Source organism: Heliangelus exortis, chromosome 3, assembly GCF_036169615.1.
Source record: "Heliangelus exortis chromosome 3, bHelExo1.hap1, whole genome shotgun sequence".
Taxonomy (NCBI): Eukaryota; Metazoa; Chordata; class Aves; order Apodiformes; family Trochilidae; genus Heliangelus; species Heliangelus exortis.
This window is the reverse complement of record NC_092424.1, coordinates 24044422-24063321: the sequence shown is the minus strand read 5'-3', so window position 1 is coordinate 24063321 and position 18900 is coordinate 24044422. Positions and strand designations below refer to the sequence as shown.

Below are 18900 nucleotides of genomic sequence, written 5' to 3'. Positions count from 1 at the left end.
ATACTGTACCTCATTGCCTGGAGGCACAGAGCTGAGGATGGGCCTCGCGTGACACAATGGATTCGGGATAAAATCCACTCAGCCCTGAGCGCGTGTGGGTTCGAGTCAGTGTGGTCCTTGTTGCCCTGTCTTGCCTGTAGCCAGCAGAAGTGTGCAGGTGGGCCTGCTAGGGAAAATTTGGAAGAAGAATTACAATCCTTTAAATACCTGGTGGGGGCATCGCCTCTTGGAGTGAAAGGGCGTCTTCCTCCTGTGAACTGTGTCTGTTTTCTGTGGTTTGCAGATACCAGCTGCCACCCCGGTGTGTTTTACTGGCCAGCAGACATACCCTGTGACTGAGTCGTTGAATGGGTGTTTTGAAGACGAAATGCTACATAAATTCCTAAAGTGTACCACCTGAGGACATTGCTACCAACCATGGACATCATTATTTATTTACGGATGCTTTAATCAGGAGGAGCTTTTTTGTAAACATGAATTGCTGGGCTCTTTCCTTGAGGTGTCGTTTCTTGTTTCATGCTATTGAAACATTAATCTTAACTTATTATGGCTCCTTTGTGTTGGTCAGCTCTCAGGGACATTTCCCTAGGCTTGAAAATGTGGGAGCTTTCAAGAACGTGTCAGTTGTGCCAACTCAAGCCACTTGTGGGCTGCCAGACCAAACTACTTTTTGTCATAGCTCAGTAGCTGTTGAAAGTATTATATCCTGCACCCAGAGGTTGTGTGTTCAGGAGTGCCCGTACAAGTCGTCACCTTCTTCCTACAAACCACTTCTTTCAGAAGGCCTTGGTACCTGTATCACAGAGGACAGAAGGGACTTGCATCCAGGGTCCTTCAGCAACTCTTCCAGTTTTATTTTTCATAATCACAAGGATTGCTTCTCTACCCCCCATTCTTTCAGGCTCCCAGCTTCATTTACGTTAACTGTATGGTTGAAACTTGAGCAAGAAGGTGTAATGTAAGTAGTATTGAAGGTGTTTACTTTCCTGCTGCTCTTAAAAAAATGATCATTGTACTCACAGTCATTATTAGCAAGCTATTTAAAATTTTAAAAAGGCACAGTGAGAAACAGTGACGTTTTAAAGCCATGCTTAGGTTGGGGTCTTTGCGAACGTCAAGACAAGTACATTCATTTTCAGTGGTGTTGACTCAGAGGATGTTACAGTTCCTTTCAGTGGGAGCTATTGATATGTAATATGCACACCTATTTTTAAATTCTAAATTTGTATTTCTAATTCACACTTCTAAAAGCTGCTAGAAAAACATGTTGGTCAAGGATTTGTGCTGTTGCTGCTCTCATGATGGAAAAAAACTTAGCTAAAATTTTAGAAATCTCCCAACATGAAATTTACACCTTAAAAACAAAGCAGGAAAACTTCTGCATCTTCCCAAATGAATATTTTAGAGCTATATAAGAGTGGTCATACTGTTTCTGGAAGACCTGGGAAATGTCGACTGAATGAGAGATTGTGTTGCTACTTTAACAAAAGATTCTGCTGTCAAAAACTGCTATTGAAGTTTTTCTAGGTATTTACAAAATAGGTGTGGCTAAGCATGCTCTCTCCCTTATTTGCCTATATGTTACATTTTTAGCAAATAGTGCTGTTATACATGGTCCTTGAACTCCAGTGGGCCTTATTATAATGCATTTGAAAAATGCATTGCAAATCCTTTAAAAAAAATGTTCTCTCTGTCTATCACATAATGCAGAGCCTTGTACTCTTTCTTACCCTGGTTGTGCAGATCCTCTTTAAAGTGAAGCACACAGAAAGCATAGGATATTCCTCCAGACTAAATGTCAAATGTTTTTTACTTATGCTCATAACTTACTCTTCAAATGAAAATGATGATCTGCTCTGTTGGAGCATTCTTTGTACTTACTTTGCATGCTGCTGTGAAAAAGTAAGTGTTCTAGGGGTGTGAAAATCATCAGAACAATGTAGAAATGTCTAAAATTACAGGGGTATATGTGAAATTATATTCTCCTTTATACAAGGATAATTACCTGTGGAAAAAAATCAACCGAGATCTAGAAAATGAGGAACTGGAGGGCAACCAAACAAGTTCTGCAGATCAAAAATAACTTTAAAGTTTGAGCTTAAGCTAAATCAGCTCAGTGTCCCTGGCAATTTGGCCAAGTATCTTTTATAGGCAACATTTTCTAAATAATGTTTGAATTCTGAGCATCAGAGAGTCTATTCATGGGGCTGCCTGTGACTTCATGTCCCCCACATGTGTGCATAGCCAAGGCTTGTTCAGTAAAGCACCTGAAGCAGAAACGTCCTGCTAATTTCCAAGCCAGCTATTGCAGAAATGTGTTGAGTGAGATTGGTGAAGCTCTTTTGACAATGGAAAGGCTTTTGCTTGCTTGGAGCCTAAAACAGCAAAATGTGTCCTTAGTTTCAGATGATCAAGTGCTGTGCAGAAACCAGACACTACTGATGTCTGATTATGCATTGACTAGTGTAAAACATTAGCCTCCAATTGCTACTGTATTAACAACTACACAAGCACATATTCCTGTTCAGTGGGTTTTATAGATCACTTTAAAATCCAAATGTTTTTATTCAGTTTTTGTAATAGATCACTTAATTCTTTTCCCTTGTGACATTGCTGCTACTCAACACATAGAAATGGCAATGGCAGAGCCCAGTGGTGAAAATGGAAGTTGGGCAACAGTTATTCAAGTGGATGGGATGATATGCCACCATCCAAGCTCTTTTTTTCACTGTTCTCAGGAAGAAGTGTGTTAACTGTATCTCTGTGTTCCTTCTATGAAGAAAGAATAATTATGGTGAATCAGTAATTGCATATGAATAGCCAGTGTAGCTCAACACACAAGGCACCCCACAAAAGGGAGTTTAACAGCAAACTAAAATGTTTTTCCTTTTATTGCATTAGCTTAGTGAGTCCTTCAGGTTGGCAACAAGGAGTTTGACTTACCAAATGTCCTACTTTTTGTAGTCCCTGATGGAGAATTGTCCCTGTTACATGTAATTTGTGAGACCTTTCAAACCCCATTATCACAGCAGAGGGACTTCATGGAACCAGGGCTAATTCTAACAAAGTCTTTTTTGCCACCAAAGCAAAAGGAAGATGAGCCAAAACCAGCTGCTTCTTTTACCAGCAGACTAATCAAAAGTTCACACAGGCATTTGTATATTGGTGTAGTGCTTCTACATTGAGTACATCAGACCTGTGTTTTTTGGACATGCCATGCCAATGTGTTTCTTTGTGCTGAGTGTTATGTGGTCTGGCTGCTAGAGAACACTTAGGAAGATGATAGGATTGTTGTTCTATAGTGTCCTACTGCATTGTTGTAAAGACTATGACATTCCTCTGTTAGGTGTGTGCCCATGTAAGAGAATAGCAGGATTCTTCTGCCAGATATTACTGTACTGGCTGAAGTGAGAGATACTGATGTGAGGGTCCAAAGTCTGAGGGCCTTTTAAAGACTGTGATGTTCTAGGGCAGCAAGTATGTGTGGATAATCAAAGACACCAAGAATTTTCCTCACTGGTTTCATCTATCAAATTTTCTTAAGAGAATATGGGAAATAATACATTTTCATACAAAGAGAGAGGAGTGTCAGATCATGTTATGGATTTATTTGGAGCCCTAATATTCCTTTAAGATGTGTAGTATAGGTATTCGTAGGTATGCTTTTAAGTCACTGCATATTGGAAATCTCGAAGAGAAGAAAGAAAATAGTGAGAAAACACTGATATTTGTACTCTGGTCTTTAAATTTACTTACCCTTTAAAAGGCAGTAAGTGCAATAGGCGAGCTCCCTCATTTTTACTATTTCACCATGTTTCCTTTCTTACTGCAATGGAACAGGATAAGAAAAAGAGTAGAAGCTTGGCACATATGAGTAGTTATTACAGGCTGTTAATATGAATTTAGTATCAACTGGGTTAACTGCATGTTAGATGACTGGAAGACATTGGTGGTGGGAGAAAACTGAGCTGGGGCCTTTTACATTCAAAAGGAACAGGGGGAGTGGCCTGATTGTGAAGCTGGTGGTAGATGTATTTTTAAAATTTTATTTATCTGAAGGAATAACGTAATATCTTATTGCTTTATAGCCATTGCTATGTTTTATGTTAGAAACTAGATGGAAAGCAGGAGTGGCCCTAAGTTATAAGAGAAGTCTGAGTTTGAACCTGTGCAGATGTTCTCATTTGCAAGTGCAAGATGCGGGGATCACCAGTGCAGCTGTGTTTGGTTCTCTAGAATCTTTTTCTCTTTGAAAACTGACCAAACAGATTAATATTGTTTTCTTTTTCTCCCTCCTGCCCCACCACAAAGACATAGATAGTCAGCAATTAGTATTGTGGTACTGCAATTTACCAGAAGTTGGAAACTTCACCAAGAACAGTGATTTTTGCGCTGTAATAATGCCTGAAATGGATTTTTTTCCTCAGAGTCATAAGTAATGATTATGCCTATATCACCTGTGTTAGCATTAGTTTAGGGTGTGTATGTATGTCCTTTTTTCCTGTCCCCTCCTTCCTTTGTTTTCTGCTTAATTTTTCTTCTTTCAGTAGTGAGTCACAATTCACATTTGTTCTTTCCAGTTTTCAAAGTAATGTACATCAAGGTCACTTCCCTTCTTGAAGTCATGACACCTTTGGGGATAAAAAAAACATGGGGGTGTTTGTTTTAGACAACTAAAGCAAACAAAGAACTGGATTATCCAATTATTGTTTATCCAAGAACTGGGTAAATCCAGTTCCTAAATATTTTGCTACTTAGCTGAGCCTTCCCTCACATTTATTATCTAGCAAAACTAGCATGTTTACAAGCAAACAAAATATTGAAAGGACCAGTTGACAATATATTAAGAAAGATGTTTTTAGTAAGGTTTGGAAAACAGAAGTCTGCATTTTGCAGGTTTTTTATTGACAGCATTTCAGCAGACGAAAATGGTAACAGTTAAAATGAATTTATTTTTCTCTTGGATTTAAAGGTGAATTAGTGAATAACAGCATTATCAAAGAACAGCCTTTTTTAGCACTTTTGTAAATCCATAGTAGGTGAATATGCTTATGAAGATAAGTTGTTTGTGTTGTTTTGGTTTTTTTTTCTGAAATACGTCTAAGTAAATCTGGTCATGGTCAAATTTCTTGTGACTTAGTGCACTGATTTAGTCTGGTGTTAGCTGTTAAAATATTTTTTTCATGAATCAGTAAATTGGGCACTGGATTTCACAAGCAGCTGAACTAGGAATGCAGAACTTTATAATTTTCTGTACTGACAATTACCTTAAAACATAGCTGTCTCACAAGCATATATAGCCTATCATCTCTCAGGACCTTTGATATCAGAGTGAATGGATTGGCCAAAATATATTTCAGCAGCTAGATATGCAACCTGGGTTTCTATAGATTGTATTCTTTGTACCTTACATGTCAGTGTTGCACTTAATAGATGTGAAATCTTTGTGGGGAAAAAACACCAAGGAGTAGATAGATAGCTTTCTTGTCTTGCTCTGGTTCTCTTAGGTTAAATAAAAAAAGGCTGAGTCAAATGGAGAGTGTGGGGGTAGCTTGTTGTTGCTACCTTACCTAGACAGATTTCATGGGAAAGATGGAACATGGATGGATGGAAAGATGGAACATAACTCCAGAACATGTCATTTGCACTGCTCTTTGTGTTTATATTACATTTACCTTGTTAGGCTGAGCAAAATATAAGTGCCTCTGCAGGATATACTGCACAGCTTTGTGTGAGAAGTGCAGCAGAGACCTGCACACTACTGGTCAGCCACTGGGGTTTCTGTCATGGAATCCTGAAGGCAAAATGGACCCTCTTCTACCCTTAAGTGAACTGCAGTTGCATGTGCTAAACTAAGAAAACCCCACACCATATTTAAAATCTAGATTAAGAAAATATCCTTGTTAAAATTCTTTTACACTTTTCACATCCTGTGACTTTCACTGTCACTGAACATCTTCTCGAGAGCTGTATTTTTAACGTTTATTTTAATGCATTCTGGTTAACATCACTTTACAGGATAGCACCTTGGCAACAATGTGTATATGTGTGTGCCTCTGACCTTATGTTGTTTTTCTTGGTTATTTCCAAAGGTGTGTGATAGAAAAGGCTATTGATGGGCAGACTGTGTTCAAACTCACAATCTCTGAGAAAGAGACCATGTTTTATTATCGCACGGTAAATGGTTTGCAGCCACCAATAAAAGTAATGACACTGGGGAGAATTGTTGTGAAGAAATGGATTCATCTTAGTGTGCAGGTGAGTAAGATAAAAAACATCATATTTTTGTTGAAATACAACATTTGTGTGAGAATGGCATAACTGTATAAATATTAAAGGGTATACCGAAGCATGTAAATGATAACTCTTGAGTCTTGTAGGTAGGCATCTTAATTTGGGAGCTCATTTTGAGGAAACTGCTAATTTAGCACTGGAAAGAAATGCTGTGCCTGTTCTTCTGAACAAACAAGACTGAAAATTCTCACCCTTAAGAATACAAATATTTGGGGTGAAGAAAAGCTACTAATTTCTGACACTACAAATAAGTCTTGGGTCTCTGACTAGTACCTAGAAAAAAGAATCTCATCCTCAGCCATATGTATTAATGTATTTAACTTACAGAGGTGTGTCACATTGAATTTTTAAAAATTTTTAAAACAGTGTATACAAGTGAAGGTGTATGAGTTTGTGCAGGTTCAGTCAAGCTAGTAAGTTAGAGCTCTTTCTTCTTATTTTAAAAATATGGTTTGGAATAGTTAAAACACTATCCTTGTGTTCTGTAAGTCTTCTGTTGACAGAACTTTTCAATAACTGTACAAATATTCACAGAGGATAAAGCAAAATTGACTTTTTTAAAGTTTAAACTCTATGTACAAAAATCAGTAAACAAACACAGAAGAAATTAAAATTCAGTTATTTGCATGTTTTGTAATTCCCAACAGATATTCTAATAATTTGTTTTTGTAAGCCAAGTTCAACTAATAATTATAAAACACAATTATCAGGTATTGAAATATTTATCTTCTATTTCCTTCATTTCCTTTATCCATTTTGTTAAATTTCTTTTGGATTACAGAACAATCAAGAATAGTTTTGCTACTTTCTTGAAACTTGCTAAAAGGTATTGACTGTGGTCTGGATTTTTAGGGCTGATCTTGTCACTTGTAAGAAGTATGTATGATTTTTGTGCACTTTTCTTTTTTTTCCAGGATAACAGCATAGTAGTGTGAATAAGATTTTGGCTCTTGGATTAAAAGAGTGACCTTAAGATAGAACTAATGAACTTCACACTTCAAACACTCCAAGGGTGCTATATTACTGCTGTTACTGTCAGCCACATTTTTTATTAGTTTCAGAAACTAATAAAATAGGAAGGAAGGGGATAGGAAGTGGGATAGGAAGTGAAGATTGAAAGGGCTGTATTTAAATACACAGCCATTTCTTAAAATTCTTTTGCAGAGAACCCTCCAGCACTTTGTGGAATTTTGTCCTTTTTTTTCAATGAATAGCAGGAGTAAAGTGCAGCTTCTAGGCCTTTAAAGAGATTTGAAAGTTTCTGATATCAGGGTAGAACTGAACCTGTGGCTTGTGGTAGCACTAGATCTGCCTATGAAACTTTTGGCAAAATTGTTTTGTTTTTTTGTTTTTTTTTGTTTGGTTGGGGTTTTTTTTTGTGTTTTTTGGTTTTTTGTGTGTGTTTGTTTGTTTTTGTTGGGTTTTTTTTTCCATTTTATTCTTTAAATGGACACATAAATAGAAAATGAGAATATGAGGGAGACCCTACAAAAATACACAAAAATAACATTCATATAGAAGCACCTGTGTCTTTACACAATAGTAGTATTTGATTACTACATAGCTTAATGTATCATGATGATATGTATTTGAATGTGTTTCCTTAAGCTGATGAAAACCTTTTGAAGATGTTCATGCATTAGGTATTGTCACTTCAGTATGTAGCCCCCTTTCTGTGGGCTGCCAGTTAGCTACCTGGGGTAGAGGTAGCAGAGGTGACTGAGTGCAATAATGACCTGCTGCTACTTGAGTTTTTCCAAGCAAGTCAGACCAGGTAGACTTCCATGTCCTGTTGAGGCCAAACTGCCTCTAATCGCAGAACATTAGGGGTTGGAAGGGACCCCTGGAGATCATCTAGTTCAATCCTGCTGCCAGGGCAGGTTGACCTAGAACAGGTTGCACAGGATGGCATCCAGGTGGACATTTTGAATGTCTCTAGAGACAGAAAGTCCACCACCTCTCTGGGAAGCCTGTTCCAGTGCTGTGCCACCTTCAGAGTGAAGAATTTCTTCCTCATGTTTAGATAGAGCTTCCTATGTTCAGGTTTGGGCCTTTTACCTCTTGTCTTGTCACTGGGCACCACTGAAAAAGAATGGCTCCATCCTCCTGACACCCACCCTGTAAGTATTTATAAACATTGATAAGATACCCCCTCAGTGTTCTCTGGACTAAGAAGACCTAAATCCCTCAGCCTTTCCTCTTACGACACATATATATTCTGCTAGTCATCTTTATAGCCCTTTGTTGTACTACTTCTAGCAGTTCCCTATGTTCTTGAACAGTTCTGGGAGCCCAGACCTGAACACAGTACTCCAGGTGTGGCCTTACCACTTGAGAGTAGAGGGAGAAGATTGCCTCCCTTGAGCCTCCTTGTCATTATCTTCTTGATGCACCCCAGGATGCCATTGGCCTTCTTAGCTACAAGGACACATTGCTGGCTTATGATCATCCTGTTGTTCTCCCAGTAAAGGATATGCGGTCTCAGTTCTGTGTCACCAATTAGGCATAACCTTTATTTCTGAGCAAAAGTAAGCTCTAACACTGAACTTGATGGCCAGTAAATTAGGAAACTTTGGAGTCATTCTAGAGCCATGCCTGGTTTTGAAGTCCGTGTGGTGTTCCCAGTGTAGAAGGGAAAAGTGAAATATTTCTGCAGAAATGGTAGGCAACTGACACCATGACAGAGGAACATGAAGTAGTGGTTGCATATGGGAAACTCAGTTTAGAGAGAGCAGAAATATGGTAGGATGGCATATATGTTTGGAATTCAGATACAGGAGCATTTACCTATTCAGAAATGATAAAAATGAAAGCTAAATAGTGGAATAGCACCAAATAGTAATTAAATGATAAGAGAGAAGGAAAGAAGAAAGGACAGCATAAACTGAAAATAATTTCTTTGGAATAAAATAATTCTAGGGGAGAGAAGGCTAGTAAATGAATTCTACTGAGTTAATCTAGGAATTTGGATTTAGATGTGTAATTCTTTAGAGAGAAACACTCCAAAGAACTGTGTCACTGCACAGACTTATTTCTCCAGTTCACAGCTGGGAAAGTAAAGTTCTACTAACAAGAGCAGGGCCCAAACATTTCTGTATGTTCTGCAGGAAAGGTTACTTTAGCTAGTAGCTGAAGGAGAAATTCTGGATACCAAATTTGATAGGGGATGAAGGCATTACTAGAAACCTGGGTCTCAAAAATAATGTTGAAGATTCATAACTGGATTAAAACAACAAAAGAATAAACAGTTCTTTGGTTTGATGGGTACATTTTAGGTTTTTGAAACAAAGAAACAAATAGGACTACTTTAACAAAACAATGGGGAAGATGAATAGAAAAGGGGTCTGGAGGTTATTACAAATAAAAATAACAGAATTAAGAGGAAACTGTGCTCTTAACAAAGGAAAAAATCGGAGATGTAGTGACCAGGCTTATCTGAATGGAGTTAGAAGTGTTAGAGTCTGCAAGCACTGTGAATAGGGAAGCAAATTTACACAGAATACTGTGTAGGAATAGAAACAAAACTATAAGGATGTTAAGCTCAATCAGATTTTGCAATGATTGTTAAATGGTAAAAATTCTTAAGATTTGTGTGTGTGTGTTTAAGAAGACAAGACCTGTGCAGGTATGCTTGAGATTAAATATTATTTGAGTATGGTCTCCTAAACTAAATAAACTCTTGTGTTTTCAATAAGCATAATAATAACAATCACAGAGCAAAAAACTTCTGAGTAACAGAAATGAATGTATGGAAACAGGTGTGATCATAAATAGGTAGGAACATGGATTTGCAGACTTATTGTGTACATGCTAGTAAAATGAGCTGGTATGTGCCCCCAAATTCTGAAAGAACTGGTATGTACAATTCTTTGACAAAGTGATCTTTTATGGAAATCTACCAAGTCAGAGGTGGCTCTCTAATGCTTACATTTAAGAAGTGTCATGCATTGATGTTGTCCAGAAGCCAAGTGCCCAGGCCCCTCATCCCCACAAGCAGAACAGAGAAGAGAAATAGCAAAAATAAGAACACTCATAGTCAAAACGAAAATCTTTTGATAGTCAAAGGAAAGAGGGGTGAGAGGAAAACAAATGATGTTAAGGCAATCATCAACATCTCACAAGCAGACCACTGCCTAAACAGTCTCTGAGCAGCAGCCACATTGGAAGTAAAACCTCTCCCCAGAGTCCTTCAACCCCAGTTTTTATTGCTAAGCATGAGGTTAAACAGTGTGAAAACTCTTTTAGTTGGTTGGGGTCAGCTGTCACAGCTTTGTCCCTTTCCAACTTCTTGGCCCAATCCTAGCTTACTGCTGAGGTGGGATGGAGGGCAGAGTGAGGAAAGAGAAGGGCTTGACACTGTTCAAGCACTGTTTATCAATAGCCCAAATATTGGTGTGTTATCAGTGCTTTTCCAGCCAAAGATTCAGAACACAGCACCATACACAGTGCTGAGAAAAAAGTTAACTCCATTCCAGCCAGAGCTGGTACAAAGAGGAAGGAAAAAGGATCTTGGCAATGCAGACCTGTATGTCTTGACACAGTGGCATCTGAGGATTTAGAAAGGATATTTGAAGGAATTGATAAAGAAGTGGAGCTAAATGAAAAAGGGGATAAAATGCAGTGTGGATTTACTAAAGATGGCTCATCACTCTTTAACCTCTCAGCTTTTTCTGATGAGAAAACTGATTTTCAGGCAAAGCAAAAGTGTCAGATTTTCTCTGTCTGGAGTTCAGTTTAACATTGATGTGACAACCCATGAGAAGTTTTAGGGTCAAAAGGAATGCTTATGGGTAGGTTTGGCTATAGATACTGCTCAAAGGAACTTGTTTGTAACCCCAGGGAGGGGAGAGGAAAAAAGGGAATTGAATTCTTTGAGAATTTATCTTTGGATCTTGCATTATGTTTTCTTTAAAGATATTGGCAGAGTTGTTAATGAGTGTATTGATAATAGTAACATAATGTGGAGAGGCATAACCAGAAACAGGAAAAGTAAGATGTTATACAGGAAGAATGGCAAAGGACTAGGGTAACTGACATGAAATAAAATTTGGTGATGATGAGTTATTGGCATGATATGGCAACAAGAAAGATATGTTGGGAGAGATATTACCAGCAGTGAGAGAAAAGCATCATTGCTGCTGCTCCAGACTCTGGTGAGAGTTGATGCAAAATGCTGGGTGCAATTTCAAGGCATTCATGTTTAAGGAATAAAATTCAGAACAGTTACTAAGCCTATTTGACAGTGAAAGACTCTACCCAGGCCTTGCCAATGATGATTTGGAGAACCTTCTTTTGGGAATTAACTAAAGTGAAGAGTACAAAGTTGTACAGTTTTATTCTCTAAATTTCTTGGAGTGTAAATGACAGGCAGAAAAGGGACTGTTGAATTTGGAAACAGACTGTTCTACTGCAGCAGAGGGTTTCTGAAGAAGCATTCTGTTCATAATAATGGGGATAAGTTTGTTTTGTTTTTTTTTTTTAATTTAAATTCATTAACTGTCAGAGCATTAATGTGATATATTGTATCCAACAAGTGAAGATGGGAGTTCATATCAATCAGATGGACATGAGTCACTAATAGTATTGGAATGCACTGTTGAAAAAATTACTTGAGACTAGATGGCATAAGTCTATGAGTAACTTCATATTTTATGCAGCCTCTTTAAAATGCAGTATACTGCTGACAGAGCTATTGGCTCTCAATTTCTTTGCTCTTTATACCAAATAAACCTGCTGAGGCAAGTTGAAGTGGATTTGCAACAAGAGTGAATTTTCACCATACTATTTTTCTGCTCTCCAATTAATGATTTATTTTTCTCTAATGACAACTGGCTTTATTTTCCACTGCTTATGATTTGTAAAGGAACTTATCTTTCTTTTTGTGATTTTAAACAGTTTTGCTTGTTGTGGTTTTTAATGCCATAGATTGTGGATCCTGTCTCCTTGAAATTGCTGCCACTGCTCTAGTTGATTTCAATCAGTGAGGACAAGTCCTTCAGACTTCTCAGTTTTAGAGTCCTTCTCTTTTTTTGAGCTTGATTTAATGGTGCTCATCATTGTATCTTTTTAGGTATAATTAGCAAAAACTTTGACTGAAGGTACCCAGTGGACTAAAGGATAAATAGCCTTTAACTTAAAAGGATCTGATATGCACTGAAGTGAAACCTCAAGAAAACTGGTGTCTTAAAAATTAACTTTTAAACAAATAAAATAAAATATAGTAATACATTATTATGGCCAATTGTGAATCTCATCTCCGCATAGTAAGACCCATATTAGATCTGTAACAGCATCTCCATTATGTACCTTCTCTTTCAGTTTCACTATTAAGGGTCTGTCACTTTCCCTTTGATACTTCAGAATTTATTTAATCAATTAAGAAAAGTGGAATTAAAACATAACTTTTCAGATACACTCAAGGCTGATGAAACAGGAGATTCTTTAAGAATGTCAGATTGACATATTTGTTTCATATTTAGAGCCTGCAATTATAAAAATAATCTTTTTACTAGCCTTTATTTTGCCTGATCATATCTATGTAACTCTGGGATATTTTGGCAGACTATAGCACATTAAAAGCTTCAGAAAGTAAGTTTAAAATCTAAATGCAGAGAGGTAACCATGACTGAATTACTCCCCTGGGAGGAAAATGCTCTTAGAGTGACTATTGAAATCAGCATTATCATTTCAATACATGTCAAATATAAGTAGTTTCCTAGTTTAGGCAAAATTTCTTTATAAATTTTTAAATCTTCCAGTTCTTTCATGAAAAGGTTAAAGTACTTATGATTTAATGAGACCGCTTTACATCATAACTGTTTGACTATCAAGAGAAAACTTGTCTTTTTCAATTTGTGAAATCCTTTTATTTTCTGCAGAATTTTTTGAATACTTAAAAATTTATATTAAAAGCAAAGAACCTGAGACTTGAAAGCAGTGAGGAAAACACTTACACTGTACCCTCTTTGTGTATCTATTACTAAATATAAGTTTTTTTTAAGCTGTATGTTCCCTAAGTTTAGTAATGGTATGAGAAGGCAAGGAAACATTTTAATTTAGCAAATAATTTTTATCCATTTGAAGCAATCACTTGCTATCTATTAGGAGTAGTTTGTCATTCCCAAGAAGGGAGGGGAGAGTTTGTATGAATATTACATAGTAGAGCTCCATGTACAGTAATTGCAATTGTGTGTTGAAAATATATAGGATAATGAGCTCTGCCCATATGGTTGGTGCTATGTTCCCAACAGATAGCAGAAATAAAACATGTTACAGTCTGTATGATGTAATTGACTATCTGTTCAGAGATGAAATGAGCATATCTCTCTTGGCAACGGGTTCATTATTTAATCTGCTAGAGTTGAAGGCCATTCTGAAGTTGAACTTGAAGCTTTGGAGTTCTTTGATATTAGTAACTTGCTGTGCTGCATCCAGAAGTCCTACTGTGGTGCTTGCCTCTTCTTTTCATGGTCTAGGATGGGTGCTAGGATGGTGACTGTGTTGATTTGGAAGCTCTATGTTGTAACTTCAGCTCCTTGGGAAATATTGCTAAATGTATTTATCTTCTCTTTGCTTGTGCTGTGTCCTAAAGTTCTTCCTTTCTTGCCTGAATATGAGTTTAGGCAGGTTCCTGCATATTTGCAGACTTAGATTTACAGTCTAAGAGCTGTCTGGGAGCATAAGACAAGGAACTTCATATGGGCCAAGATTTAAATTTCAGAAAACGCTAAACATACAAGTTTTGTCAATGCCTCTGAAAATTGTGAATATTTTTGCAAATGCAAATTCCACTGAAGTCTGCTTAGATTCTATACTATACACAGTAGGAATGGAATTAGTTATTTGTATCACCAGTTATGGGAGAATGTAGGATTGACTGGTTTGCAGAAGCTGTAGCTGATTGTTCTGGAGAGCTTCAGATGAGGTTTGAAATCCATCAGGTTTCAATTTGTTTTATAAGCAGTTTGTTTCCTTATTATGAAAATATGTAGCAGCCAGTTAAATTGTATTCTTATTAATGGAAAAACTATGTCAAGTATTATTTGAGTTCATTTTTCTCCCTAGTCTCAAATCTTTAAATATCCTGCAATTCTTAATGTTGTAATTTTGGCCTGTTTTGGCCTAATTTTTGCATTTAATTTTTTAAAAAAAGCTTTTATTTTAAAAATTTTTTAATTTTTTTTTTTTAATAAAAATTGTCATGGTAGAGATTAAACTGTGCTATCTAGAATTTTGGGGGGTGGGGTGTTTTGCAGCCTATTGGGCACTTTTTTTTTCTTTTTTTTCTTAATTATAAAACAACTTGCAATCTTCTTCTTGAGCATACTGAATTAAACAGTATTCATTGGAATCAACTATTTTTTACATTGCTAGAATCCTGAAGTTTTAGTGGAAGAAACATAAGCAAAGAAATGTAGCTTAAACTAGATAGTCCTTGATTCTGAACTAGTGTCTTAAAGATGTTACCTACACCACTTATAACTGGTTCTCAGATATGGATCATTTGGTGTAACTTAAGGTTGACTTCTGCAGCTGTATTACTGATCTTCTCTATGTGTGCTTTCCAGTTGTGTAGGGAGAAAATTTGAAGACTGGAAGTAGCTGTGTGTACTTTTTATGGACCTTGGGGTAAAGCATTAAGATAATGCTCACGAGGTAGATCTACAGTATCGGTCTTGTGTACAGGAAGAATTTGCCTTCTGTATATTTGGAGTCTTGTGTTACTGAAGTGCACTGCTGATGTGCTTTAATTTAAATCCTTTCTGGGGAGACCAAGCTTGAAATTGTACACTGCCATATCACAATGTGGGCAGAAGGTCCTCCAGCAGGTAGCTCTTGGCATGCGCAGTATGTGAGCAGAAACTGGCAACTGGTTTGAACTTTTTTTACGATAAAAATTGATCATGGATAATGGCATACTATTCTTCCCTCTTCATGCTGTGCAAGTTGCCAAGCAGATGTTTTCACAAGATACATGGAACTCTTTTGGTTAGAGTCTAAAAACTTTATGAGTACAGCCAAATAGAGAAGCTTCTGCTTTTCCTCATTATTGAAAGAAAAAAAATTACAAATTTGGTTCCAGTTTTTGTAGCTTGAAACAGAGACTGAAGTCAGAATTCCAATTAAGAAATGGAAGATGAAACTTTCAGGTTGTCTTTTATGCAGCCTTCATTATCTCTGTGTAAACTCTGTCATGTACATCTTGCGTTGTCACCTGTGCATGCGGAAAATAGAAGGTGACATAAGTTACCTGTGTAGATCCCATACAATGCAAAATCTGTATATGCTGGTGGCATGCACAGGAGGAACCTTCTGATAAGTCTTTGCATGCATAGTTTTTTTTCATGGAAGTGAATAATCTTTCCTGGCCCTGAAGAACTTTTCATCTTGGCTGGAAAGTAGATGGATGGAAGAGGGGAAAGGACTCCCGTCCATGTATCTCATTCCAATATATCAACTCAGTAATGCCATAATTTTTGCACTGTTTAAGAACTGATGTGTTCATTTGACAGTCTGTCTAGATACTCTGTGTTTGAATGTGAAACTGGAGTAGATGCGTAGGAACAGCTTCCTATTATGTACATCACTGATGTGTTTTCTGAAATCTAGTGGCTGAAGCTACTTAAGCTAGACTGTACTGAATAGCCACTGACTAATGTATTCTTAGTTCTTTTTTCTAACTTATGTTTTGGTATTGTTAGCATCTTTTGGCAATGAGTTCCTCATGTGCAATCATGGCTGTATGAAATTGTTCTTTATTTTAAATCTGCTGTCTGCTAATTTGTTTTGCCAATTTATTTTTTCATTTGCTTTCGTTTTATCATTCCCATGCTATTTTATACTTTGGTTATTGAACCTAATCCCATGTTATAATTGTTTATAAACCAGGTCTCTCCTTGTGTTAAAGCCACTGTGCAGCTTGGTCATCCTCACTGCTGTTTTTGAAACTTTTAGGTTTATGCTGTCACAATTTTGGGGATGCAAGGGTCAGATTTTGTTATTTCAGATACTTCATAGCATAAATTGCTAAACAATGAAGTTTTGTCTTTTTGTAGTTAATTTCTTTTCTAATAAGAAATGTGGTTTTTCTTCACCACTGAGCATTTTGCTCATTAGATAACCACTACCTACAGTAACCCCAAGACCGCTTCTCCTGAGCAGTGACAGTCCAGACCATGATGTTATGTTTACATAGTTAAGAACAATTTTCTCATGTCTCCTACCCTGTGGTTAACTTAGTCTGCTACTTTGTTGCTTGTTCCTTAAAAATTTTGAGATCCTTTTTAAACTTTGAAGTAAATAATGTATTTAACTGTATTAACTACATCCTTTTTCACCTCACTGCTATTTTCAAGCATATGCAAAATGTTAAATAGCAGAGACTATTGGAGTTACCTAGTGACAAACTTCTGTCTGTAAATTTGTTTCTGTTTTTTTTTTTTTTTTTTCCCTAGTTTGATAAACATTACACTGATACTATTTGGGTGTAGGAGAAACTTACTTTTCTTTGATTCTCTCTATTCCAGAAAAATGTCTCAATTCCAAACTGACCTAAACTTTTTTTTTTTTCATGTACTATTTGCTCAGCTGTGTGCAGAATCATGCAACTTCGCTTGTCTGACCTTTTGTGGTAGGGCAGTGTTTCAAAGAATAGCACTGGCTTTGATCTTCTGCCTCCTGAATTAATGCCAAAATATTTTAATCTCGAATTTCTCCTCTCTCCTTTCTGATGATGTGTAGATGTAGCAGTGACTGATTGTAGACAGACTGTATATCTTTGGAAGTTAATCGACCTTATACCTGTAGGCAAATCAGAATGTGATATTAAGTGGCAGCATATTTTATACTACCAATATTCCTCATAATCTGGCAATTCAGAACTGCAAGCCTCTCTTTTCTTCCACTGAAATTCTTACCCTGAAGACTTATCCTCAGTACTCAGAGATGCACACCTTTTGGTTTCTAGCTTGATGACCACATCCCATGGAAATTTTGTGCGTTTTGGAGTCAGGACAGGTCGACAGAAAAAGTCTCTCATCTCTCTGAGCTTCTCTTGGTGCCCTGCTTGAGTCTTGATAGTAGACATTCTGTCTCTTCTAATTACAACTTACTTGTGCCTTTTGCATGTACCTCTTGTTTATAAGGTAGGTAATTATGTAACAGGTCAGAAAACTGGATTACCACACTTCTGCTGGACTTTTAAGTGTATTTTATTATATTTGAAGAGCTTTTATAATTTTTCCATATTGTGATTATTTGCATCCTTACCTTTGCTGTTAATCAATAATCTCCTTCAGCCTTTCTATTCCTTAACTGGAGGCCTGTATACTCAAGTGCACACAAAACCACTGTGAACTTTCTCAGCAGCCTCCTCTGGACCCCTCCTGGCCTGTCTGCAACAAAATATGGTTGAGGAAGCTGTTGCATAAACTTTTTCCACTAGCTTTTTCTAAAATAGGCTACCAACAATAAGTTACCAAAACGCAGCCTTCCTAAGTCAGTTTTGGGCTGTGTTCAGTTAAAAGCACAGTTTGAATCTACTGCACAGATTTTCTGGTAAGATGCTTAGTAACTCTGGAGGAAAGCAGTTATTAAAAAATGAAAATTGAAGCTTACAGTGAATTGTCATCAAAAGGAATGTTGCAGAGTTAGAATACAAAGGAACAGTTGAATCACTGCTTCTAAAGTAGTTAGTGATGGAACGAAGAAAGCAGGGCACAGAGGAGGAGGGAAAGGCCTGAAGTAAGATCGTTGGGAGGAATATGAAAGGAATAAAAGGCAGAATTTTGTGGATCCTTAAACATGAAGAGAAACTAAGCTTTGAAAGAAAAGATGAGACTTAAAAATCCCTTGACTGGATACACGAAACTTTTATGGTGAGGCATTCAGAGGGCAAGAATAATTGCTTTCTTCTTATGGAAATAATCACAAAAAAGGAGACAGGGATGTATTTTCAACCTTCCAGTCCCAGCAGAGCTGTTCATCTCTTGTAGTATCAATGTATTCTTGCATTAAACTTGGGAATGACTTACAAGTTCCAGTACTGAGCAGTGCAAAGTGGTGCAAAATTCTTCACACATAATCAATTCAAAAGACTGGAATTTAATCTGCAACGGATAGTATAATACAGGGTTAATAATTGTACATTAATAATAGCTCCCTTTGTGTGGGTATCTGCTTATTCTTTGACTACTGAAGCACAGAGACTTTATTCAGAAGGGATGTTTCATCTGACATCTACATCTCATCTCTAATTTACATGATTACAAATAGTTCAGGAAAATTTGGAACCAGTGGTTGTGCTGTATTTTAAATGGAGGGGGCAGAGACAAAATATGCATTGTTATGAGATTGTATAAAATTTATTTTCAGATCTATTGTTTCAATTAATGTTGGCAAGTGTGCTTCATGTAACTTCTAGATCCTAAAAAAGAGCTTGTTGAATCCTTAATACTTGTCTCCTTTGTTGGATCTCGGATCAGGTTTTCTCTGTGACTTGGGAAAACAGTCATTTTGCAGCAAGCAAGCAGTTGTTCTCCATGTATTTTCAGATCTAATGACTAGGATCCTCTTATAATTTTATTGTTTCAAACTGATTTGCAGCAC

At 37.0% G+C, this 18900-nt stretch overlaps 1 protein-coding gene across 1 annotated transcript in view; it reads left to right on the top strand.

Annotated features, from left to right (window-relative positions):
- Positions 1-387: 387 nt before the first annotated feature.
- Positions 388-18900, top strand: part of USH2A (usherin) — a 385338-nt gene continuing 366825 nt past the window's right edge. Inside the window, exons 1-2 of the mRNA XM_071739639.1 lie at positions 388-958; positions 6093-6258. Of these exons, the coding sequence (XP_071595740.1) occupies positions 474-958; positions 6093-6258 (651 nt within the window). The 5' untranslated portion in view covers positions 388-473. The remainder of the gene's footprint in view (positions 959-6092; positions 6259-18900) is intronic.